Below are 27346 nucleotides of genomic sequence, written 5' to 3'. Positions count from 1 at the left end.
TTCCATTTTCTCAATTTACAATTTTTCCTTTTTTTAATGATTCAACTAAGTAAATGTTTTACATTGTCCTTAAGAAAACTGTAAGAAGTAAACCAAAGTAATTTTCAATACAGAAATAATAAGTTCCCATATGCAAATCCAACAATCTCCTTCCTAGGTAACCGTTTTACATATTGTTCAATAAGTATGAAATTCAGAAGCATGTAACAAGTGTTGTAGATAAATACTGGAAATTAGATATAACTCTAGGAATATGTAAGATATGAAGAGAGTATTAATATAATTTATTCCAATAGAACTTAATGCCCATGAATTTTACTAATTATACCTGCTGTTTATAATAGATACTGTAGCAGGATCTCACAGATACTCTGCTTAGTTTCTTCCTGCTTTGGTGAAACAACAACTGAAATGTTCAGCTACCATTACCACAGGTCCAGGTTTTTGAGCTTGTAATAATATCTGAAATATAAATATTTTTGTACTGGGATAAAATTTCTGTTTCATCTTTTGGAGAAAATAAATCAATATCATATTGTTGAATTTGGGAACAACATTACAACTGTAGAACAGTCAGAACTGTCAATGGAAATAGATCTAAAAACTTGCCTAAAATGCAATATCTGGTATAACAAGAAATTTGGATGGCATACAGCAGAAAAAGCAGTTCTTATAATATAGCAAGCAATAGCAGTAGCACTTAGGCTTATATATCACTTCACAGTGCTTTACAGCCTTCTGTAAGCACTTTACAGAGTCAACATTATTGCCCCCAACAATTTGGGTCCTCATTTTACTGACCTCAGAAGGGTGTAAGGCTGAGTCAACCTTGAGCCGGTGAGAATCGAACTGCTGAACTGCTGGAAACCGGCAGTCAGCAGAAGAAGCCCGCAGTACTGCATTCTAACCACAGTGCCACCACGGCTTTAATATACTTTTTTGGTAACAGACAAGATATATAAACTGCCATCTTTCAATAGTAACGATCTCCCATATCTTTTTCCTATTATAGTTATTTCTTAGCAATAATGTACCTTTATGCTCAACATTACCATTTTACCTTTGCTGATTTATGTTAGACTGATTAATTAATCAATTAGGTTAACCTTTAAAGGTGGAAATAAAACTGACTAAATAGCTTTTTGTGTTAGAAATGATTTGCCCACAAATCACTCTGTGGATCTACAGTATAGCCAAGAAATAATCTGAACTCAGGAGCTAATCTCACATTTTTTCAATTCACTTTCCAAGCAATTTGTGTTGTAGGTTCACTCCAAGTCTGGAGTTTGTTCTGAAGCTTTTATCCCAAATTACCACAAACTATTTTCTGCATATAGAATCTGAAAGCATGTTACCCATTTAAGATAGCTCATCAAAATATTTCCTTTCTCTTCCTTTTACCTTCAGTTGCCTCTGGTGGGAGAAACCCTTCTTTTCTATTTGTTGGATGTTGGAGTACTTTCAGTGGTCTAAATCCTGGTGAAGCTTGAATAATAGAGCAGATTTCTGGTGGGCTACGTAAATACTGAATGAAATAGAAGAACATTATTCATACAACATGGGGTACTTTTCAGAACATTAAATTAATAGGTAAGCATTGCATGTATAATCTTTTGGCTCTTGTGCTCACACTCCTCTGTCTTTTTCTAAAGTGGATATGAGATCAAAACCACTTCCTTTCATTTTTAAACAGAGTTACGTCTTGTGAATATCCTAGTTAATTTAAACTAGGAATGGGCAAACTAAGAGCAAAGGCTGTATTCAGATTCTTCATTTCCTGGACCAAAAAAAAAATAGGACAGATCAGAACAAAACTAAATTTAATTGTAAAAATTAAGTACAGCTAATATTAATCTCCCAAGTATCCAATAACTTCTCTCTTCCTATATATATATAAAATAATTCCTCCAATTACTGGAAAGAGTTTGGGGGTACAGGTTTCTTTTAAACGATGGTTTGCTAGAAAGCCAAATCAAATAACATTTGGTTCTGACTGCTTTAAACCAATTATAACTTAAAATAAACATGGAGCCTTCAAGTTTGGATTTAATGAAGATTCTAAAAGATCTGAATTTAAACCCTTGAGCCCATGCCAGAGGAAAAAGGGAAGGAAAAGCAGATATACCAGAAGCTTGTTGTGATGATACAAAACTAATGGTGAATTTTGACAGTATGTTTGAAAGGAGCCATAGAGCAATATCAACCTATTTGAAACTCTCCTTTATGGAATCAATATAAAATACACCTTGGGAGGGGAAAGGTTCTGCAAGTTGGCAGCAAAAGTTGGCAGCAAAAGTTGGCCATTAATTTTACAGATGTTTTTGTAAAACACTTTAGAAAAAAAAGTGACACTTGAAATTATAGTGCATATATTAAAACAAGAAAGAGCCCAAATAAAGGAGGTAAGTGAGTAATTCATGGTTCAGAACCAATATCTTCATCTAAAGTGTAAACCAGAAGAAAACCAGACCTAAGAATATATCACATTTCAGAGACAGAACTTTGAAAACATTTGAAATCCTGTTCTATTCTACTGTTGGAAGAAACATCCTTCTAGGTTCTGCTCCAAGTGGGGAAACAGACACTGGAAACATGGAGACTGCTTGGAAAGATGGTTTAATGGTGGACAGGATCACATGGCTTGAGTTCCTGAACAGAAAAGGGGGGATCAGGTTTTATGCTCTCTCTGGCTTTGAACTTCCTGGGGCCCAGAAAGAGTACTCTGATTGGTTGTCAGACTCCCAGGGGGTGGGGGTCTTGCTGGCTGATGGTCACATGTGGTGACTTTCTGCTGCTATTGTGTAGAGGGCTAATCCTATCTTTGTTGAATCTTTGGCAATTCCTACTATGGCTCTGCCTGAAGGAGGCAGATCTTTGTTAAGTAGAATAGACTGGCCCAGGCCTTAATGGCCCATTGACAAAGGGTGGGGGCAGGAAGATGGGAGCTGCTTTGTCTGTAAAATATGCTTCTCCATTTCTCATCCAGGGAAATATAATATTCTGCCTTTTTCATATTTCCTAAAATATTTCACTCTTCTAGGAAAGGGGTGGGTGCTAACTTCCTACACTACCTTGATGCTTTAAATATAAAACAAACAAACAAACAAACAATCGCATACTAATTTAATATTGAATCATAGAAAAAGTAAATAAACATATAACCTGATAAATGGTCCTTTGGGGAGAAAGAGGAACAATTGCTTCTGAATTCACATTTGGACACTCTTTATATGCCAAACAGTTGTCCTGGACTGAGGCTTCATGTGTGGACAATAAGTCTAACTGTAAACAAAACAAAATGAAAATACAAGGGGTTATGGTTAATCAGAGAGTGTGCTTCTCAAGGAAAATATTTCATGACCTTCAGTTTACAGGTGTAGTTTATCTGAACTGGGCAAGACAAAACAGCCTTCCCTTTGTCAAAATATGCTGTGATACTGGCATATAAAAAACTGGCTTATCATAAGACACCATTATGAGTCAAGATCATCAGAGTAGGTGTTGTTCAAGTAGATAGTTACATGATACTCTTTTGAACTGGAAACATATTTAACACAAAAATGTCTGGATATAACCTTCAGTCTTAAGATGCATCTCAGCTATTGATAATTCAAAATGTACAGAAAATAATCCTTTATTCGCTTTTGCTTGAGTTTCTGATAAAAGCCATTTAAACTGGAAACTCTGGTTGATATTCATTTCACATCAATGTTTATTTTTCAAGCAAAACTGCCAAGCAAGTAAGGATACTTATTGCCAGAAGTAACAATGTTCAAAAGATATTAATGCTTTTGCAATTGAGCGAATTGGCTCATTTTTAAAAAAAGACATTTTTTCCTAAAAGTATTACTAAGTGGCACACTTCAAACAAACATTTATACTGTTACCTATATGATGAAAATATTAGTTTAAATAGCCAGAATGTCTGGTGCCATTAAGGTACTTTAACATAACATTTCCAGGTAGTTTACAGTTGTAAAATAAGCACACAATAAAAACAAAATCTCATTTAGTAGCAAAGAAATAAAGATGTTTATTTATGCATTCAATTAATACCCTCCCTTTAAACTCAATCAAATATTTAAAGCAAGAAACCTATTGTAGGTTATGTGCCCTATACAGAGTATTTGTGCAATAGAAAATATGTGATTATGCTGTAAGCTGGAACCTTTTGATCCAACAATTCCAGATTCATCTACCATATATGGGTGCCAGATTTTGATAAATTGAATTTAGTATCTACAGTTGTGCAAACGCGGAAACCGTGGAAAGTCAAATGAGCAAGCTTGCATTCACAAATGTGTGGAAGGGGCCTTGACCCCTGTATCCAGTGTTGAATAAGTAAGCCTCCACTGATTATAAGGGTGCTCTCCCCATTGGATCTTTTTCCTGAAATAAATGGATAAAGGCATTCTCATTCTCAATGTCAAGGTGCCAAATAAGTCATAGCTGTGGATTTTCTGCCATTATGTCAGTATTTCTAAGTGCCAGGTTCAATATGGTTTATATACCTTCTTTTTTCCTTTTGTGCATGCACTCCACCTTCCCCATGGCCTTCAGATACAGGCAGTAGTTACATACCTTGTCAGCATTGGGTGGTTTGGATGCTACAATCCCACACATTTCCTTGGAGCTGTTTTTTCCATAGGAAGGCAGTACATGAGGAGAGGATATAGAACATACATTTTCGAATGTTATTTTTTTTCTACATTTCCTTTTGACGGATTGCTGATCCTCAATCTAAAGTTAAAAAAAGGAAATGTGTATCGTGTAAAATCAAGACTAGTGAAAAATGTACTTACATTTAAAATAACCTAATGGAAACAAAGCATTTTGCATTTTTTATCTCATTTTTAAAAACATAACAAATTATATGGAGGAGGTTACACTCATTTCCCCATCATTGTAAAGAACACTTTTGTAAAGATGTTTTTGGAGAAAGTAGATCTAGCAATGTAAATGGAGACTGCATTCTTTTTCCTCCGTTTTCTGAAGGAGGAGTCAAACAGTCAAACCCACAGCCTCTCATTGCCTCCTCCTATCAGATGCAAACTGACCCTCCCTACCCCAAAACAAAGCCCCTTGTAATCCCATCTAAACCAAAGTATTAAAGCCTAAGTCACCAGCTCACAGTCCAGCCTGGGGGCATTCTTACAGGAAAACTCCAAGGCTTCAAATCAGCTGCAATATTCCTTCCCTTTTATCCATGGATCTTCCTGTGTCCCCCTGAAAGGCCCGTTTTGCCTAACAATAGAACTAACTCCAGGGATACTGACAAGGATTTGCCTAGCTTCCCCAACCTGGCTGGCAAATAAAATCCCTAAGATTTCCCACTTTGCAACCCTCAACTGCTATAAAAATATTTTCCATTGTTCGGTGTCTCTCTTTCTGGTAAAATTGGGTGCCAACAACATGGGGTTTTTTCCTCCTCCTTAGTGTTGTGCTCTATATTTTGGAATTTTTGGTGACTTCAGTTTCTTAAGATCTTCTAATAAGTCCATGAGAGAAGAGAAGGATGCAGACTATAAAAAGGATTTCCTTCCTCAAAAGCCTTGTCTCCATTTAAAGTGTCCGGTGGCATCATAACACCATAATAACTTCAATTGCCTCTTCTGGAGCATCTGCATCTAAGAACAGGAGGACAGTATCAAAAAGTATTTTCTTATATTAACTCCAAAACTGAAAATAAGACTGGCTGGATATGTGAGAAACTCGAGAAATATTGTGAGCAAGAATAAGCAAACGGGACTGGTTAAATAATCCTTCCTTCTATCTATCACATTCCACTGAGAGTATTCTTCCATCATTTACCAGTAACAGGAAGCATGTTGGTGAGAAACCCTGCCCTGTCATATTACCCCTATCCTTGATAGTTATAATCTATTACAGCTGTAGAAGGGGGCAGCATTTCATCAGGCTTGGCTAATCCTGAAAAAGCTAAGCAGGGTTACATTTAGTTATGACTTCAATGAGGGACTACCAGGAAACCCTAGGGTTGTAGACCAGATTGGGAAATCTGAAAAAAAAATATATCAGGAGATAATAGCAAATAATTTCTGTTATCTTGCCATGAAAGCTACATGGACGACAGGCATGTAGTCGCTAGGGGTTGAGCTCAGCTCAAGCGAATGTTAATCTTTGTTATCCATTAAATCCAATTACAGTCCCCTTTCAATCATTCATACCAGCTTGATATTCCAAAGAAGGACGCAATGCTTTAGTATTAGCTTACAATTGTCAAGTGGGAATCATGTCCAATTCATGTCCAATTCTATCAATAAATATAGATGTGTTACTACTTTGTTTGGAAGGGGTGTTTTGTTATGGTTTTTATAACAGCCTGGCAACGAATAATTTAACACTTCAGTTGAAAATCTCACAATCGTGATTCACTGTAACAAGTAAAGATATTCTCCTTAGACTTATAAAAACAGTGGGTTGTGGTAGAGAGGTCAAATACACAAGTAACTGTGCACAGAAATAAAGGTAATCATGCATTGCCCAATTTATACACGACAGCCGAAGAGTATTAAAAATAGTTACCTTCTTTTTTCGTTCTGGAAGCAATAATGAAACCCCAGAAGGCTGTGATTTAAGTCTTTTTTCATTTGCAGACAAAATTTTACACACTTGTTTCCCTGAAAAATACAACAAAACACTACAGTATGTTTCAAATCATCTGAAAAAAACTGGCCCTATTTTTGCCAGCCATAGGTTTGTGACTCAGAGGCCGATCAACAGCATCATGTGCTTATTCCCAATTTCAGAATATATAATTATATCTTCACACTATATATAGCTTACCCACTTTATTCAAAATCTCTCTACAAAGAGGGAATGAACATTTTGCACTTGATGTATGTATCCAAGGGTACCAATTACTTTAGATGAATCAGGTACTCACAACGGTTACCATGGTGACAAAAAAAATTGGGGTGCAGCCTGCAGCCAGAAATAGCTGTGATTTGTAGCTTGTCGCCATTTCCCCCCACTAGCAGCCAATCAAAGTGTTGCAGACCCTCTTTAGTCCTTCCGATACAGGCTTGGAAACTGAGGCAGTGTAGCAAGATATTCTTTAAAGGCTGGACTTCATGCATTGAGTTGAAACCAGTACAAGAATCTCTTATAAAGCTGCACTGATAGGAACACTCATTTTTATGTTTTCTGTGCCAAGTGCTCCTCACCAGAGCAATCCTGTCTCAGTCGACTTGTCTTCCAATCTAGTATATGAGAAGAATCAGGCTTCCCTTGTTCACTTGATTTCCCTCCCTTCCCCCAAAATGCTCTCCAGATCACCATTCTGATAGGTCACCATCACGTAAATGATGAGGGGAAGGGAAAAACTCTCCTCCATCTTGAGTTAGTTAGGTGGCCTTAATCTAACTAACATAGCTCTTATAAGATTTTTTTTTCTTTGCTAAAGATTCTGCTCACCAGCCTTTGCACAATCCTGGTCTAATTTTTTGTTTATGTTTATAATAGAATGCACATCCTCTGTTCTTCATTCATTTCTTCCCAGATTCCTCTATGATTGGCATGGAAACAGGTGCTTAACAGCCTGAGAGGAAGAGTTTGGCCACATGATATTCTGTACCATGTCCTTTCAGCACATTCTCCTCTGGTGTAAGGACATTATTTGCTATGATCTGGAACTTGGTTATGAATGCGCATTTATGCATGCATATTTTTACTGCTTTATTGACATTGGATCAAGGCATTTGATTATGTCTTGTGCCAAAATAAAATACTATAAAATAAAATAAAATACTTTAGACAAAATATTAAGGTACAAGCTACTACCAGGGGGAAGGAAAAATACATGGTTTGAGATGATCCAAATCAGAGATGATCCAACAGAAGATGTACAACTGTTTTTTTTATTTATTTTGATAGACAGACAGACAGACAGACGCATGACCGTTCAAAGAGAATGGAAAGAGTTCTCAACAAATTAATGAACTGAATGCCTGGGTATTCAGTTCATTTTATTATGATCAAAGATGAGTCAAATTTGAGTACAGTAGAGAATGCTGCTTTGAATATTCTCCCTAGTAAGGTCTCCCTGAAAATCTGGGATGAACATTCATTAAATTGATTGCAACCAATTTTACAGCTTCAGAGTTGAAACGTTCTTCAGAAAACAGCCATGTAATTTCACAAAAAGGTGCAACTTCCATAATAAATTTTAACAGCTGCTATGAAGATCCAGTTTGCTGTAGCAGTTAAGAGGCTGGCCTAGAAGCCAGGAGACAGAGTTCTAGGCCTCCCTTAGGTTAGGCAGGAAAGTTGGCTGGATGATTTTGAACAGGTCAATCTTTTTTTATTAGGTATATTCACTGCCTTGAGTTCTCTCTCCCTCAAGCCAAAATTACTGATAGTTAAGTCGAGACATACATTTTTAAATCCCTGATTAGTCTTGTGAGAAAATATGATACCAAATTATTATAGGGCATGTAAACAAATTCCATGAATGACAGCAAAGCAATGCAGAGGATGAGAAGGGAACTATTTTAGTTATGATATTTTCAGTGCTAGGATTGCAGTCCAGCTGTAGTAAAAGTTTTATAACATATGATTAGAGAGTATTTAAAGGAACCGCTATAAATAGGCTGTTGACATAATCCTTACCTCAGTAATAAAGAAAAAAAAATCTATTAGGTACCTTACACATAGTAAAGAAACTTTTTTTTTTTTACCTGCTACCACAGCTGAAGTATTTGTGGGTTCAGAAGGCAGTTTCTGCCTGGATTGTTTTCTGCTGGCAAAAGACTGTGGTATTAATATATTATATATTCAAACATTATGAAAAACTATAACTAGCATTGCAAATAAAAATCTCCATGTATTAAGATGAAATATTTTCGTTCCTCTAATTAAACAATATTCACCAATATTCAAGACAAGACCCCGATAACATTAGGAGGACAGGCCTTAAAATTTGTGGAAGAATTCAATTACTGTATCTTGGTAGCATCATGGATACAGATGGAGGAACAGAGGCAGATGTGAAATGCCAACAGGCAAAGTAGCTGCTGTCTTCTTCTTTTTTTTTTTTTTTATTGAAAAAGTTTTCAAATACAAATTTCCCCCCCCCTTTTTTTCCCCTCTCCCTCCCCCTCCCTAACCCCCCCTCCCCACCCATCCCCCCCTGTGACTTCTTCATAACAAAAAAAAAAAAAACCCTAATTCATAACAGATTACTTACTCCCTCCTCTAGATATTGATCTTTACTTACTAAAAGTATTATTAATATTATAACATCCCCCTTTATCCATACATTTCAGAAAAGAGAAAAAAAAAAAGACATTATACTATAACATTATAGAATAACTTCTCCACTTTAAAACTATACGATAAGTCCTACTTTAACATTTAGTCTTCTATATATGTTACTATAACATTTCAAAGCGGCCTTCCCCATAAAATCTAGTTTAACATTTATTCCACTCTATCCATTTCCTCCACTCCTCTAAATATATCACTTAAAAATCCCTTTTCTTAGACTAATCAATCTACTAACTAGCTTATTCACCCACTATCATACAAAATTACCATACACAACATTTCTTAATATCTTTGATTCACTGCCCACGCTACTTAAAAATATATGTCTATATTTTCCATTATATCTAAATAAAAAAAGAAGAAAAGACAATGACTTTAAATTTATAATCCATATAGTATCTTCTTTGAGGTCTTTCCACTGGATTGGTAGAACCAACATCCATGATCGGGTAACATAGCTTGCTAGTGCAACAGTTTATTCAGGATCTTCAATCATATCTGCCCCCATCAGTAGTAAATATCTTCTTATATGTATAAAAGTAAAAACAACCACCCGAGTGACATTATAATTATATTCCATATAGTAATAATTGTGGGTTTCATCAGGATTATTAATTCCCATCATCGTAGTGGGTAACAACCCGATCTTCTGCATGCCCCAGCATCATTCTCTTGCCTTGTAATTCAAGATAATATAATATGTTTATCAACACAAAAAGAAATTCCAAAATGGATAATTCAAATCCATCAGTTTAAGGCTCGTTCACATCCCCAAATTACGGCCATGCAGAGATCTGCCACAATCCTCAGGATGATATTAACCAATACGTCGCCTCTTCTGTGTTTACACATAATCATTCATATTTTAAAGTCACTGGCTTCACTGTTGCCTAATTTAAAAATTTCTATTTTTATGCCACCTATTTCTCTTTTTCTTTTCTTTTTGTGGGTTTGGTCTCCATCCTGGTTTCCTTTCTACAAATTGTGTATCATCTGGTCGGTTTTTATTCTGCTTTGTAGATTGGTCTTGGTTTTGTTTTTGTATTTCATGTTTCTTTTTTATCCCTTGTATATCCCCTAGTTGGTTTCCATGCTTATCCTTGCCTTGATAAGTCATCACGTTAAAATTAGATGCCACTTCTCTCAAATTTGTAGATAGTCCAGCTGGGGTATCCAATAAATCCAAAGGCAATTCATCTGGTACAGTCTCTATAATTCGATATTTTACCTTTATTTCCGGCTCCTTCTGCTTATCCTGTATTATACCTGAAGATGTTAAATTCATTTTCAACCTATTTTGATAAAATTCTTCCGCTCTTTCAACAGTATTTAGCTGATATCTTTCTCCTTGATATCTAAATATAATACCAACTGGGGCGTCCCACCTGAATGAAATATTTCTCTTTTTTAACTCATTCACCAGAAAACCAAATTTCTTCCTTTCCATCAATATCTTAGGTGGGAGTTCCTTGTAAATCCAAATCTTTCTTCCATACAATTGCAAATTAGAATTGAAGGAATTTTGCACGATATTATTCCTAATTTCCTTATCTGTAAAATAAATCACCACGTCTCTAGGCAATTGCCTTTGCTTGGCAATCCAGGAGTTGATTCGATAAACTCTGTCAATCCTACAAAACACTTCGTCAGGTTGAACCTTTAGAATCCCAGCTAGAAATTCAGAAGATATTTTCCTTAAATCATCTCTATTATTTTCCTGCAAACCTCTTAATCTTATCGCATATTCTGTGAAATTATATTGTACCATTAAAATCTCTTTTTCAATCTTCTGTTGCAGATTTTCTGCATTGCCATACTTTTGATCAGCATCCATTTTAGGTTTTTCTTCTAAGCTATTATCCTGAGTGTTTGTCAAATCATTTTCAATTTTTTGAATTCTATTGTCCAATTTATCTTGAATTTCTTCCATTTTAGACTCTAGTACATTAGTATTTGTGTCCAACTGTATCATAAATTCTGTAAAACCATTAACCACTTTTGAAAATTTTTTGTCCAAAGAATCAAACTTAGATTTCACCAATTCTTTAATTTCTTTAATTTCCTGCTTAAATTTTTCAAGTTGCTGATTCACAATCTCCTCCCTTCTTTCAATCTCCTCTATAAAAAATTCTGTTATATTAAAATCAGGTTTCTGAGACTGAAGAGTTAAGACTTGTTCCTTTAAATTATTGGTGGGGGAATCCCCCCCCCTTCTTGTTTATCTGACTTTATGAGTCTCAGTGCCATGTTTCCGCCCAGGCAGGCTTTGTTAAAAAAAAAAAGCAAGAAAGACTTCTTTCCAATCAACAACAATATCAGATCTCCAAGGGAAAAAAAAGAGAAAAAGACACAGGAGCGAAGTTTTGTCTACAAATGTAACCAATGGTATTTATTCCGCTACATTGTAGTAATAGAAAACGGAAGGACTTTCCCTTTCAGCCTCTCCTCCAGCCGACGCCATTTTAAAAAGCTTTTTTTTTTCCTCTTTCTCTTCCTCCTCTCTCTTAAGTAATTTTTTTTTTAAAAAATCAGTAAAATACTTGTGGTTCAGTATTACAGGTCCAGCTCACATTTCTTTGAGTAGTCTGTTAAATTTGCAGGCTTGCTTTTGACGCCTGGCTCTGCATCAGCAGAGGTCTCCCAAAGCCCGGAGCAGCGGCTGGGGATACGGGGCATCTCATCCGCTCCGTCCCAAAAGTAAAGAAAAAACTTTTGGGACTCCGCAGAGAGTTCTACCCACCCCTGCCGGCTCTATCTCCGTTTCCTCATGGAAACGGAGTTTTTTCGAGCCGCCATTCCGTTGTGAAGGCGGCTCTGACAGGCGATGGAAGCTGACGATCCCAAAGGAACGTCTGGCAGCGACAAACAGCAAACCGGAAGTCGGTCGTAGCTGCTGTCTTCTAACAAATGCGCTCAGTATGGACCATGTCTGCCATAAACACAGCAACCAAGATCAGATTATTTAATGCCATTGTCATACCAAATACCATCTATGCCGGTGAGATGTGGAAATCTACAACAAAAATTGTTCATAAGATCAATATCTTCCAACAACATTGCCTCAGAAGGATTCTTCATATCTCGTATAAGGACCATGTCGCAAACAAGGAAATTCCACAAAGAAGTAATTCCCGAAGACTCTCTTGAGACAGTGAGAATACAAGGAATGGGCTTTGCTGGACACATGCTCCATGAGTGAGCAACGTCCAGCAAAAATCACAACCAATTGGATACCAAAGGATGGCTGCAGATCAAGAACTGTGGAGTATGTTTGAAGCCCAATATGCTTAGATGTGGAAAAAAAATTAACCAGAAAGCACTGTACAACTTACAACACTCTGAAGTTACGATGGCACCGATAAAACGAATTTAGGGCTGTTTTTCACACTTACGACTGTTGTGGCATTCCCATGGTCATATGATCAAAATTCAGGCACTTGGGAATTGGCATATATTCATGATAGTTGCACTGTCCCGGGTCATGTGATCACCACCTGTAACCTTCCCAGCTGGCTTCGGACAAGGAAAGTCAATGGGGAAGCCAGATTTGCCCAATGACTGCATGATTCATTTAAGAACTGCAGTGATTCACTTACATACTATGGCAAAAAAGGTCAGAAAATGGGACAAAAGTCCCTTAACTGCCTTGCTTAGCAATAGAAATTTTGGGCTCATTTGTGATCATAAGTTAAGGACTACTTGTGTGCAATAATATTTATTTTTTTAATTTATCACATTTATTTGCTGACCATCTCATTTCAAACCACTCTGGACGGCTTACAGCATAACAAACATAAAAAAAACCCACCATTAAAATCATCGGCTATAAAATGCTATAAAATCATTAACACAAAACGTACAAGTCGGATACAATGGGAAAGCAGGTGGGGTTAGCTTTTAATTAGTCAATCACCTCCAGTGTGAAACTCTCCCATAGGGACCCCAAGCCATCTGGCTGAAGCAGACATTTAAGGCTCTTACAAAAAGGATGGTAGCCAATCTGAGGTAGGGGAGAGATATTACGTATTATATATCAGCTAATCAGTCAAAACCATTCATATGGTTAATTTTGCTTTAATATGAACCTCTATTGGTCTCACAATAGATACGTGACAGCTCAGCAGTTAAAGACACTGAGCTTGTCAGTTGGAAAGCTGATAGGCCAGGTTCAAAACCCAGCACTACGAAATAGAATAAGCTCCCGTCACTTGCACCAGCTCCTGTCCACCTAGCAGTTCAAAAGCATGAAAATGCAAGTAGATAAATAGGCACAATTTTGATGAAGGTAACAGCGTTCCATGCACCTCAGTGTATAGTCATGCTGGCTACATGACCATGGCAGTGTTTTCAGACAAAGCTGGCTCTCTTGGCTATGAAATGGAGATGAGCACTGCCCCCTAGAGTCAGAAACGACTGAATGGGGGAAAACCTTTACCTTTATAGATACACTATCGAAAATGTAATCTCTAAAAGGGGATCTTCAAAACTACAGTAAGTCTCACATGTAGAGTTCTCAGCAAAATTTCCACAATTCTTGGAGATTTTCCCAAGCATAAATGCCAGTAATTCTAAAGGTTATGTGAAGCATTCTCTGAATAAAATGGTCCTTGGGGAGTGAATGTGAAGAGACATTGACTAAGTAAAATAGTCTAGTATAACACATCCAAGGCTTTTGTTGATTTCCTTACTGTAGAGTGAAATATAAATGGAAATTGGCATCTGGCACTCAAACTTATTGCTGCAGCAAGTGAGACTTAAACCTTAATCATACAAATAAAAATAGTAACACGCGTTACAGAAGTTCATATCTTTTAAGATTTCTGATTATGGTAATTTTTCTCAACTGCCTAATATATTTATTGTATAGATTGTAAAGATTGTAAAATAAATGATTCCCACAATAGTGACAGCACTAGTCACTTGTTCCTAATGGCAGTTTAAATTACTCTTCTATTGTGGTTTTGGTTTATTAAGAGAGTACATTTGGAGTCCAATAAGATTGTTGGCATCTTTACTCTTACAAATTGTTTTGCATTAGCAGCTTTGTAAACACTAATATAAGGAAAACAAATTATCAAATTTAAAGAGAATTTTTTTACCTGGCAATGTATTGGCCTTGGATTCCTAAAGGAGTACCTGGAAGAGATTTAATTTCGCTGAATACAATAAATAAAAGATAGTACAGTATTTCTAATTGCCTATGTCATAGTGCTCATCCATATTTTACTTGCCCAGTATAAAGGTGCCCCATTAACCACTTGTCACTTGACTTCTGCCTGCCTTGATGAAGTCCCTGAAGACTTGGCTGTTGTCCCAAGCAGTGGGGCAGGATGGTATATGAACCCATGAATATGTTGTATAATATATGCTTGTGTCCAGCATGTTTTTAAGGATTCTAATTTGAATTTTGATGTTTTTAATTTTCAGTTAGCTATACAAAGTTGCTTGGCAAGGGGACACCCATAAAAATAGAAGAAATAAATATGTAGGAAAGGAATACATGTCTTTGACCCACCATGAAGTGATCTCTGTGTCTTTTTTTGGTCTATGTCAAAAATGGGACTGCTGCTTTGTAGTCTGTCTATGACACTTTATTTCCTTGAAGGCAGTGTTTTAACTTCAGTCGACTAACACACTATTGTGAGCACTGACCCTGCCCTCTGGTTACTAAGAGTGGCCCTCTGCTGCTCTTGGTCTGCTGGACTGTCTTTTCTTACAGAAAACCTAACCACCATCTGTTTTGCAAGTTATGTCTTAGGCTTTTGGGAGACTACTTATGTGCTTTAAAACACTAATATAGCAGCTCCGCTTATTTATGGATCAGGCACCAATATACTGTTGACCATTTCAACAGTACATTTCAAGAACTTCAGCTGATTTGAATGGGTATTGTGATTGCTGCTTTAACCTGCTGGCCCTGCCTATCCTCCTACAGAGGAATATCTCATGTAAACATCAGAGGTGGTGCCATTTTTGCCTACTCTAATGCCATTTCCCCTTTTCCATGGAATGCCTTTGGATACCATGGCCACTTGCTGCCAGCAGTCCCTTGTAGCACTCACCAGTTTGAGGTGAAATTGACAAAATGTCCCCCAGATGCCTCTTCTAGCTCAAGTGACTGTGAGTGGAACTATAAAACTAGAGGAAGCCTCTTATCTCCGCATCTCTCTTGTGCAATGCATGACAAAAAGTAGCAGAAGAGGAAGAAGATAATGGATTCCTTTGTCAATTCTCCAGCCCATAGAATAACTCCATAAAATGGGGAACTGACAACAAAAGGCCCTTAGACCTTCTAATTGCAACAAAGGAAGTGTTTTCCCACCCTACTTCTTTCCTCTCCCCTCTTCATATTCAGATATAATTCTTATTCCGCTGAGGTAAAATATGAAATATGACAGCATTTCATTAAGCCAATATACTTTAAACTGGCTCCTGCAACGAACAGAAGGAAATGCTGCTTTGTGGATGAGAGGACATGCAGAATTACTCCCAAAGAGATTCCTAAGCTAAATTAAATTTGAGAAATGTTTGGCCTTCAATGATGATGTAATTTCCAGTGGAAACTGGCAGATGTAGTTTGCCCTGTCCATTACTTTTCTCCCCCAGCTTCTTTTATTTCCTGACACAAGTTCATCCATATCATATGCCTACCCAGACCTAAGTCAGCTGCTCAATATATAGTTCTATTGTTCTATTTTTCTATAGAACTTCAATGGCAAAGTTAAATAAAATGTTATATATCATATTCTGAAAGTTACCGAGTATTTTAGAAAGGTCTGGCAGTTGTGACATCTTGTCTATGTTGATGGCTTTGCTGGTATCCAAGAGAGTTGAATTTTTGCACGCAAGGTGTGTTTCAGGACTAGCAGTGTCTTCTGAAGACAGAAGACAATCCAGTTAATGTTTCTATTATTAAAATTCAGAAAGATCTATAATGTTAATAATGCCTTTTTATAATGACTTCTGAGCATTTCCATATATTTCAGGGGAGCTAACAAATAGGTTGATAATGAGAGTATAATCTGAAGCAAATGTTTTGCTTAATGCATAATGGAACTAATTTATCTCTGGCTTTAGGAAACTTAGATCAGGAATTGCAAAATCAAAAGTTAAAAAATAAGAGTGATTTTGAATTCATGAGTTGATTGAAGGAATATGCATACATTAGCAAATTAAAAAGGATTGGGCAGAAGACTAATCTGCTTTCCTCCCTTATTATACCTAAAATATTGAAATATAATGTACTAATAGTCTGCCTTCTAATTCAAAGAAAAAACAGATACATGTGCATATGTAAAACATGAAAGGTATGTGTATCTCTTTTCTTCATTTATTCTCACAAATAATTTTTAAAATGTGTACCTAAGCCAGTTTCATCCCTGAATATTTCAGGTGATGAATAACTACTTGTAGAATCAATAGTCTTGGTATAACTACAGTCCAGAGTGGTCTCCATATCCAAACAATCCAGCAAAAAGTCTGAAACTCCTGTTGGTAATGTCATTCCTGGAATTACAGCAAAATATAACATTATCAAAAGATAATTTTAACTTTGCAGAAGCCTGGAAAAGCTTCTGCTAGAAGCAACAGGGAAAGAATACAGAAAGATTTAAGTTTTATCAAATTGCTTACCTCTCCATTGTGGAGCACACTGTTACAAAACCAAAAGGAAGCATACAAATTGATCAAGATAAACCAATAATCCTTTTCCATGACAAAATGGTGCTGTCTATCTCAAATAAATATATTTAGCGACAAAGGGGAAAAAAGCAAACTTAATTGTATTCCTATCACCTAGACAATACCAAATATACTCAAAGAGTTTGTATATATATCCTGTTTCCCTGAAAATAAGACCTCCCCGGATAATAAGCCCAATCAGGCGCATGTGCTAAAATAAGCTCCCCCCCAAAATAAGCCCTCCCTGAAAACTGCATGCGCAGCCGGTCGCCGCCATTTCCTCTGGTTAGGGTTAGGGAGACAGAGCTGGAAATCAGGTAAGACGGCAAAAAGAGCCCTGTTTTACGCCACGTGCCCCAAAAGACCTCCCCAAAAATAAGGCCAAGCGCTTATTTCAAGGTTCAAAAAAATATAAGGCAGGGCCTTATTTTCAGGGAAACACGGTAGCTATTCTTAATTACATTTTTATCCCGCCTTTTATTATATTTTTATAAGTAATTTAAGGTGGCAAACATATTTAATACTCCTTCCTCACAACAACATTCTTGTGAAGTGGGTTGGGCTGAGAGAATGTGGCTGGTCCAAATTCACCCAGCTAGCTTTCATGCTTAAGGCAGGACTAGAACTCATAGTCTCCTGGTTTTTAGGCCACTACCTTAACCATTACACCAAATTATACATACACAAACATATACAAATTTAGTTGCTGTGAATATGTTCTTAAATGAATAAACATGCACAATACACACCAATCCTGTTAAAACCGGATTTGCCTTTAATAAGCAATCAGAAAACTTGGGCTGGTGGGATAAACATAAAATTCCAACCACTCAATGGTCTGCTAAATTGATGTTATAAGGAACATATGGACAAATTTGATTGACACTGATTAGCTATGGATGATTGTAATGAATACCATTTACTGAAATGCTTAGGTGGAATTGTCAAAAATGTATATACTGTATGATTTTTTAAATTTTCTTTTTCACTGTGTATTATTTTTTTATTTCAATTAAAAAGCAAAAGTAAACAAACGTAACATATTAATCAGGAAGAATATCAAGGGGACTTGTGTGCTGAAGTACATTTTAATTGGTTGACAAATCTTTATTTACATTACAATATAATACTTATACGTTATTTTTATTCATTTTAATCCTTTAGAAATAATGACCAAAAAAGGGAAAAACACCTCAAAAATAATTATGGTAAAAATACATCCATTGTCAACAAAAAAATTTGAAGAAATGCAACAAAGTAAAACAATATATATATATATATATATATATATATATATATATATATATATATATATGCAAATAATTACAATTCTATATATACCTATCTAATGCAATTAATCAAATATGTATTTATACATATATATATATATATATCTATATATATATATATCTATATATATATCTATATATATATATATATATATATATATATATAATATTTATATATTATAGATAATATTTATTCTTATTTATACAGTATTATATTTTCTAAAGCATCTTTAGTAAAGTTGAAATTCCCAAAATTACATTTCTCCCAAATAATATAACTTTAAATGACAGAGTTCTCTTAGCTTCACTGAGGAAAAAATGGGCAATTTTCTGGTTAATCTTATTTTGGGAACATGAAAATTTTTAAGTGATCATATTTCCAGGCAAACACCTGTTTTGAATCATACTCCAAACCAGTAAACTTTTAAAGAATCCTGCTATAGCAGATTTGGGATTCAACAGATAAAAATTTCCTCCCAACATTACCTCAAACTAATCAGTTGTATCTGAAGAATTCCAGATTATTCATATAAATTGCATTGTTTGTGTAGATTTGGCTCATTTGTGCATTTAATAGACATCTAGGTTTCACATATATATTTATCTCCTCCAATGGTCTGCTAAATCAAGTGTTTACTCTAATTATTCAACTGCTATAGAGAAGTAGTGCAGAATTTATCTAAAGAAATAAGTATTGAAAACCAATGCTTACTACAAAGGGCCATTCACTATAAACTACCATTTCCCATGGTGACAGGATTGAAAATTCATTTATAGTTCTTATCTTTGAGATACAGAAGGGATAGATCAGACTGAAGACCACAGCTCAAAAACCTTCTAAAATTTTCAAATTAATAATAATTTTGCCTGACATGACATCATGACCACAAACTCAAAACCCAATTATTGAGTAGTTAACTAGCTACGAAAATCTAGCACAATTCTAGATTCGTCCATTAATACAACTTCTTCACATATACAATCCCAAATTATCATCTAGGGTCTGGATAGCTGAGGGGCCGCTTTTCTCCAATAGTTTTCACTTATTCTGTACGTGACCACAAAGCACGTCCTCTTTATTAAACATTGACATCTTGTGAAACTGAGAAAGCATGTCCTTTCTTGTGCCCCCCCCCACCTCCCCTGGAACAGCATTGACCTAGAGGTAAGGACTGGGTCTTCTCTCCTTGGGTTCCAAAAAGCTCTTAAAATCTGGTTTTGGTCCCTGGCCTGGAGTTAATGTATCCTTGTATTTTTGAGGTGTTTGATTTGTATTGCCTTTGAGGTTGTTTTAGTCCAGACTACATGTGTTTTATGTTTTATCAGTATTTATGGATTTTTTGATTTTGGAGTTGGAGGACTATAACACATTTGAACAACAAAAAAATAATAAACGATATCAATCGTTTATTATTTTTCTTCAATCGAGAAAAACTGACATGGAGCAGGGATGTTATACATCAATGTTACTGTTTGAGACCCGTGTGCAAAATCAAGGCTTCAAGTTATACTGAAAAGAATAGCACAGCATACATGGGAACTCTCACCTGAAGTAGCTTCACTGTATCTCAGGCTTTGTGTACTTGCAGAGGCTAAATGCAAGGAATCCTATGGGCAACAATGAAAGACCAGATATCACAGCAAATAACATTATCATCATAACATTTCTCAAACATTGTTATATGGAAGTGATCCTTCACACGTTTTCTTCAGTTAAACTACCCCAAGCTATGCTGTAATTTTGGGATAGCAATTTTTTCCTCAATCATTCTTATGATCAAACTATTACACCAGTGAACACAAAAAAGCCATATTACCAAGCAAGCAAACAAACAAAACAAATAAACAAACAATAAATAAAATACATACCATATTTTTTGGAGTATAAGATGCTCTGGACTATAAGACGCACCTACCTTTTTTGGTGAGGAAAACAAGAAAAAGAAATCTGCCTCTGACTCCCAGCAATTTTACCTCGTTGCAGCAAACAGCAAATAGCCTGCTTTACTTTCATATTCGTTTTCAGCATAGCTTGATTAGCACAAGAAAAAAAAAACCTGCTCCCAGCAATTTACCTCCTTGCAGCAAGCAGCAGAGGCCCGGACAAAACAGCTGAGAGCAAGATAGCTGAGAGTCAGGAGGCCGACCCAATCAACTTGTGCTAATTAGGCTGTGCTGAAGCTGAAATGAGCTGTTTCTTCTTGCTGCTTGTTGCAAGGAGGTAAACTGCTGGGAGGCAGAGGCCAAAGGGTGGGGGCCAGTGAGTGGGCGGGGCTACATTCAGTGTATAAGACCTCAATTTTCACCCCCTTTTAGGGGGGAAAAAGGTGTGTCTTATACTCCGAAAAATACAGTACATACATATATACATACACACGCTGGTCTACTGCTTATCATCCCATCGGGTTGTTTTATTTGACATCTTATTACTTTCTTCTATATTTTTGTATAGTTGTTTTAAATTTTTTGACCATTTGTAAACTGCATACAGTTGCTGGGAGTCAGACAGCACATAAATTTAATAAATTACTATGATTATCATATCCTTCTCATCAAGAAGACTGGAATTGACCCCACAATCTCCCAGGACAATGTCTTGCTGTGTAAAATATTCTTAACTTCCCATTGCACACTTCTCCATATCCTAGTAAACTTATAAAACATACTAAATTTAGTTTTAACCCTGGTTAATGTTTCATGACTTAAATGAGTAGTTTGGTTAATTTATGATTCAGAGTATTGTGTAAACCCAATCTAAGTCAATAGGAACCAGATATGATCAACTTTCTCAAATTACAATCACAGCTGAATATGGTTTAATGGAATCCTGTATATTATCCTCAACTTTATTCAATTAAAGTCATCTCACAATGCTATGTCTACCTTTAAAGGAGTTGTTTCCATGTCATTGATATCGTTGGTTACCTCCATACTTCTATATTCACTGTAATTTAATTCAATCCTATGTAGAAAAAAATGAGGGCAATTACATTTTCAGAGTCTATTTCAGATGTTTTCAGATATCTACAACTTCCTTCAGTAAAACAGTAAGTGTATTATGTTTGCTCCTGAGCATTCATTTAATGAGAATGCTGTTGATAAGAAAACTGGTCCAAGAACACCATTCCCTTAGATTACAGTCCCATCATCCCCAGTCCCCGTGCAATTATTCTGTTAACACAAAATGATCTAAAACATTTCAAAAGATTAAAACAAAAATACCTTTGGAAGTCCTGAATGCCTATTATTCCCTACCTTTCTTCAGATGAAGGACAAACTTTCTGAGTCACTTCAGAGTATTCTTGAATTTTTGGTAATGCTTTTGTTACAGTGCTTTTCATTTTCCCTAAGAAGACAGAAGGAAGAGCAAAAGTTACTACAAGAGCAGGAGGAAAGAGGAAAATAGAGTTTTAAAATCTTCAGCATTATTAAGCTTATCTAAAAGTCATAGGTAAAGGTAAAGGTTCCCCTTGCACATATGTACTAGTCGTTCCTGATTCTAGGGGGTAGTGCTCATCTCCGTTTGAAGAGTGAGCTGAAGAGTGAGCGCTGTCCAAAGCGTGGTCCATGGTCATGTGGCCGGCATGACTCAACGCCAAAGGCGCACAGAACGCTGTTACCTTCCCACCAAAGGTGGTTCCTATTTTACTACTTGCATTTTTTAGGTGCTTTCGAACTGCTAGATTGGCAGAAGCTGGAACAAGTAATGGGAGCTCACCCCATTATGCGGCACTAGGGATTCGAACCACTGAACTGCCGACCTTTTGATTGACAAGCTCAGCATCTTAGCCACTGAGCCACTGCGTCCCTCTTAAAAGTCTAAAAGTCATGCATTCACCTAAATCAGTGTTTCCCAAACTTGACCCTTTGAAGATGTATGGACTTCAACTCCCAGAATTCCTCAACCAGGCATACTGGTTGGGGAATTCTGGGAATTGAAGTCCATGCATCTTAAAACAGCCAAGTTTGGGAAACACTGACCTAAATGATCTGTTTTATGTAAAGAGGGCATAGAGAACCAGTTTGGTGTAGTGCCTAAGGCATCAGACTAGATACCATGAGACTATGAGTTCTAGTTCTGTCTTAGGCACAAAATTAGCTGGGTGATCACTTTCTTTCACTCTAGGAAAGAGGCAATGGCAAATCCTTTCTGAAAAACCTTGCCTACTCTCTAAAGTTACTTTCTCTTGCAAAGGAGAAATGCTCCCCCTTCTGGTTACTCAATTTAATTAACTTTGTAAGCAATCTACCTACAGTAAAGAGAAAGCTTTCATTCTTCCAAGTTTAGGCAGTTTTTTTTTAATTTTTTTATTGTATTTTTATTGTTGAAGAATAACAGAAAAAAAAAAGACAATACAAAAATCAATAATAAATCAATAATAAAGAAGGAAAAATGTTTTTCTCCCCAATGTGCTATACAAATGGAAAGGAAGTTTTAGGAAATTAAAGTCTTCAATTCTTCCAGATATCTCTTTGATAAGGTACTGGCGCCGATTCATCCAATCTCCCAAGTTTAGGCAGTTTTAAGGTAGCAGACTAATCAAGAGGCGAGTTACTATTCAGAGATTGGGAAGAATGTCCTACATTTACAGTACACTTGGTGAAGCCTGTTCATAACCACATTTCTGGGTTAAACATTGTCAAAAATTATTGAAAAAGGAGACCTGAATCAATCACTTAGTTTGAAACGAGGAACAGTGTGTCTCTCTTCCATAAATTATATGTTTATAGTTTGAATAAAAGATATTGCACCTTCTGGATGTGATCATGCTTCCCCAAGAAGAATTGTTATCTGGGCCTGGTGTGTGTCAGTCGTGGGTTGCTACTGGTTCGCCCTGGGTCGGGTGAACCGGTAGCGGCAGCGGGAGGCTGGGCCCACCCGCCCGGATGTTTCTGCGCATGTGAAGCATCGAGCACACACGCCCACGAGCAAATCAGTAGCGACGGGTTTTGAAGCCCTCCCCTGGTGTGTGTGTGTGTGTGTTCCTCCTGGAGTCATAACTGTTCTGAAAGAGCACATGGCACTGTGGCTCCAAAAGCCTTCACACAGCTTCTTCTGATGCATTAGTTATAACCTTCCCTGAACTAGAAGGCCTTGCTTTCATTCACTGAGTCATCTTTCAGTTGGACTATTGCAATATGCCGTCCATGGGGATGCCATTTAAAAATTTTGACTAGTCCAAAATGGAGTGGTTTGGGCAGTTACGAGACCCACACAATTTACTCACATACATACACACAGCATCACTGCTTTGAGAGCTGCACTGGTTACTAGTTTGCTTTTGGGACCATTTCAAGGGGTTTGTTGTTACCTTTATAAGATCATAAGCCCTATTCCTGGTTGTTTTTATTCATCCATTAAAGTTTCAAAAATAAAGATCACAATGGACTTGTGCCATTACTGTATAAGCGTGTGTATCCTACCCATGTCCCATGGGCCACATGTGACCCTGGACTACTAGTAATGTGGCCCCATAAGAGATAATAAAAAATATTAAAATAAAATTTGTTTATATACATTAACTATATTCTATATTCTTCATTCAGTGAAGCCCAGGCAAGCCAAAAGTATAGACACCCATGGTATAAAGGTATCATCTGAAGGCCTTTTTCAGACACTGTTCCTTTTTTCTGGAACAACATATACCTTAGAAATCAAATCGGCTTCAGCTTTAAGTTTTCAAAAAATCAATTAAGAACTGTTTTTTTCAGCTAGCTTTGAGCCTCTTTGCAAAAATGAAATGTTTGCATTAGCTGTTCAGTGGAGTATTTTACAGGTAGTCCTCAATTTATGCTCACAATTGAGCCCAACATTTCTGTTACTAAGTGAGACAGTTGTGAGTTTTGTCCCATTTTACGACCTTTCTTGCCACAGTTGTTAAGTGAATTGCTGTGGTTCTTAATTTAGTAGCATGGTGACTGTTCAAAGTTACGGCATTGAAAAAAGTGACTTATGACCATTTTTCACACGACTGTTGCATCATCCCCACGGTCACGTATTTAAAATTCAGATGCTTAGCAACCGACTCATATTTATGACAGTTGCAGTGTCCTGGGCTCCGGAGATTAGACTGGTCCCCATTCTAGCACTCTTTCAGAAGGTCCTGAAGACGTGGTTCTGCCAGCTGGCTTGGGGAACCCAGAGCAAGATGGAGCCCATTAAATGGCTAGTATGAATGTGTGTTGTCGCCAGAGTGAGGGGGTTATTATTTTATTCTTTTGCTTTTTATTCTTTTGCTTTTATATTGTGTTTTTATGTCCTTGTAAGCCATCTTGAGTAGCCATGTGCGAGTAGGTGGCAATATAAATTTTATAAATAAATAAAATAAATGTGATTCCCTTTTGCAACCTTCTGACAAGTAAAGTCAATGGGGAATCAGATTCACTTAACCGTGTTACTAAATTACGAACTGCAATAATTCACAACTGTGGCAAGAAAAGTCATAAAATGAGGCAAAACTCACTTAACTGTCTCAATAGCAGAAATTTTGGATTCACCTGTGATCGTAAATCAAGGACTACCTGTATTTAAGAAAAAATAAGGAAGTGCAGGCTATAAACCAAATGCAGTATATATTACACCCATTTCAGGCCTACGAAAATCCAGGTAGACCTTCCCTCCCCCTGAAATTATCTTCCCTCCACTGTCCAGCACAAAGTGCTTTTCTGCATCCAAAAACTATCAGCCTACAGAAAACAAATTTTTAAAATCTGTTTTACCAATATGAACCCTTTTTAAAAAAATCAAGGCTCTTTGAACATTTGAATTCTAGATAAATGCACTTTTGACACATTCCAAAAGTTGTCTAGGAATTAGTTGCAGGGTGGTGGTGTTTCTCTTCCAGCTCAAACCTAGGTCTCAATTCAAAGAATAATCCACTTGTTATAGCACACATGGGCAATAAGCAAGCCACAAAGTATATTGTGGAAGAAATTTCCTAATAAAACACATAAGGCTGTGGTGTAACTAGAACTTACAGTATTTCTCTTAGAGTTATGCAATAAATAACTCCTGACACTCCCCTGACTCGGATTGCAGAAGGAAACTATTTGGAAAGTACAAACTGTTCAGGAAACGGAAGCATAGAGATGAAATGAGGCCTCACCAAATCACCTGGTTCTTCCATATGAATCTTCAGACTTAAAAGGAACTAACCATGATTGCCCTGTATATTTTTATGAGATCCACGGCCCTATAAAATCAGGAGTACATAACTACATTTCAACTTCAGACCTTCACCCTTAACTCAAGGAAGGCCAGAGGATGGGGTGCGGCATTTTAAAAAATATCTTGCCTCAAAACTTGAAGTTGCATCTTCAAATCTTTGAGAGGATTTAAAGTGATTCCAATAATGATTTTATATCTACATTAAGCAGGATTCAGTTCACCACAGTCCAGGAATTATAAGCAATAAATTCATTTATTTCATACAGGAAAAAAAACGTTTGTTGTGAAAAATCTTGAGGCTTAGAGCTGTATTGTTTTCCTTCTATATATTCATTGAAAATCAAATTCACGGAAAACCTAAGTAATTTAAATGAGATGGAACAAATAATATCATTTAACTATTCTCTTTGCATTGTAGAGAAATGTTCAAACTAAATCAGATCTTCAGTCTTCAGTTCATCTAAAAGCTCTCTATGATGATCAAAAAAAGTACAAACAGAGATTATACAGTCTGAAACATCACTCTAAATAAAAACACTTTAAATTTCCATGAAGATCTCACCTTTTTTTTTACCAACAGTACTTTTCACCTGAGGATCACAGCTAAACTTAGAAAGCAGATTTGGGTGCTCCTGAGATGTTTTGGCTTTACTCTTCATTCTGACCATTGCAACAGATGCTGTTTTAGCAGGCAATGGAGAAGCACAATGTGTTTTCTTTTGCATTTGTCTCTTCCCGGAATATGAACGTAATTTCATCCAATCCATCCTCTTTTTGTCTGCTTTTTTTCCTTCAGAACTGCTGTCTTTAAAAGGAAAAGAAAATAAGACAATATCTAAGTCAAATATAAGCCAAGGCATCTTTCTGAAGCTTAATGATCTTCAGACATACTGGTTGTCAATACTTGCTCTACCCAAGCCATGATGGCTCAGGAAAACAGGAACCAAGGTAAAACAAACCTTGACACAAAAAAGAACATAAGGATATCATTTCAGAGAATAAAGTAGTAACCCAACTTAATGTGTCCTAAAAAAAAGAAATCAGGATTTGACTAGGATTTTCTTGAGCAGGGAGTTGGTCTGGAAGACTCCCACTGTCCCTTCCCACTAACTCTGTTATGCTGCCCAGGAACTGCAGCAACCAACTCCAAATTTATTATTTCTACAACGAAGTCAAATACCAATTGCCCTCCAAGAGAAAGTGCCCCAAAATGTATTTTCTAGAGGAATATTGTTTGTTATACAGACAGGTAACTCAAAAGGTATAATTAGGTTTGCATTAATATATGCTACTTCGAGGACACTCTCAAGAGCTGAAGTGCACATTTAGCCAATATAGGGAGAAAAGCAGAACAGCCAAGAATCAGCAGATGAAGAGATGAAGGTGTGGGAGAAATAAGGATGCTTGGATGCAATTATAAATCCAGATCCGATTGTAAAGATTGGGCCCAAGCTGAGATGACACAGGTGGTGCAGGTGAACAAACTGCCTTATAGTTAACGTGACCGCCTGATTTTAGGGAAGGGTAGCAAAAGCTATCCCAAAAAAATATAACTCTGAAAAATATTAGCGAAAGGACGAGAACCTCGTGTTCGAGAGTTCCTACGGCCACAAACGGTTCCCCCCACACGACAACCCGCCGTCAGCCCCTCCGCCCACCTCACTAGCTTCCTTAATAACAGACCGACGGTCTGCTCCTGGGGGAGAGGCAATGGGGGAGGGAAAAAAAAAAAAAGACAGCTCGGCATTCTGATAGGCAGCGGCTTTTATCCAATCACCGCTCAGGAACGAATCCAATGATCCTATCGGAGTCCTCAACGCACTCCCTTCTTTCCCCTCATTTGTTCTGCTCGTGAACCGCCGTGGCTGGACATCTAAATGAGAAGAATCTGCAGAATGGTTTCGATCGAATCAGAAGCCCGGCT

General features: G+C 36.8%; 1 protein-coding gene across 1 annotated transcript; it reads right to left on the bottom strand.

The window, feature by feature from the left end:
- Positions 1-21: 21 nt before the first annotated feature.
- MEIKIN (meiotic kinetochore factor) lies at positions 22-26929 on the bottom strand. Its single transcript, XM_060688553.2, has 13 exons — positions 25985-26929; positions 21510-21600; positions 21138-21216; positions 19802-19862; positions 16648-16791; positions 16044-16160; positions 14385-14421; positions 8697-8755; positions 6544-6638; positions 4582-4740; positions 3163-3282; positions 1402-1525; positions 22-462 (listed from the first exon to the last, which is right to left on the bottom strand). The coding sequence occupies exons 1-13, from the start codon at positions 26280-26282 to the stop codon at positions 416-418; spliced, it is 1431 nt and encodes a 476-aa protein (XP_060544536.2). The 5' UTR covers positions 26283-26929; the 3' UTR covers positions 22-415.
- Positions 26930-27346: the final 417 nt, after the last annotated feature.

This window comes from Pantherophis guttatus, chromosome 2 (assembly GCF_059756535.1).
Source record: "Pantherophis guttatus breed Tessera chromosome 2, ASM5975653v1, whole genome shotgun sequence".
NCBI lineage: Eukaryota > Metazoa > Chordata > Lepidosauria > Squamata > Colubridae > Pantherophis > Pantherophis guttatus.
The sequence above is the reverse complement of the archived record's forward strand: the minus strand, read 5'-3'. Positions and strand labels throughout refer to the sequence as shown.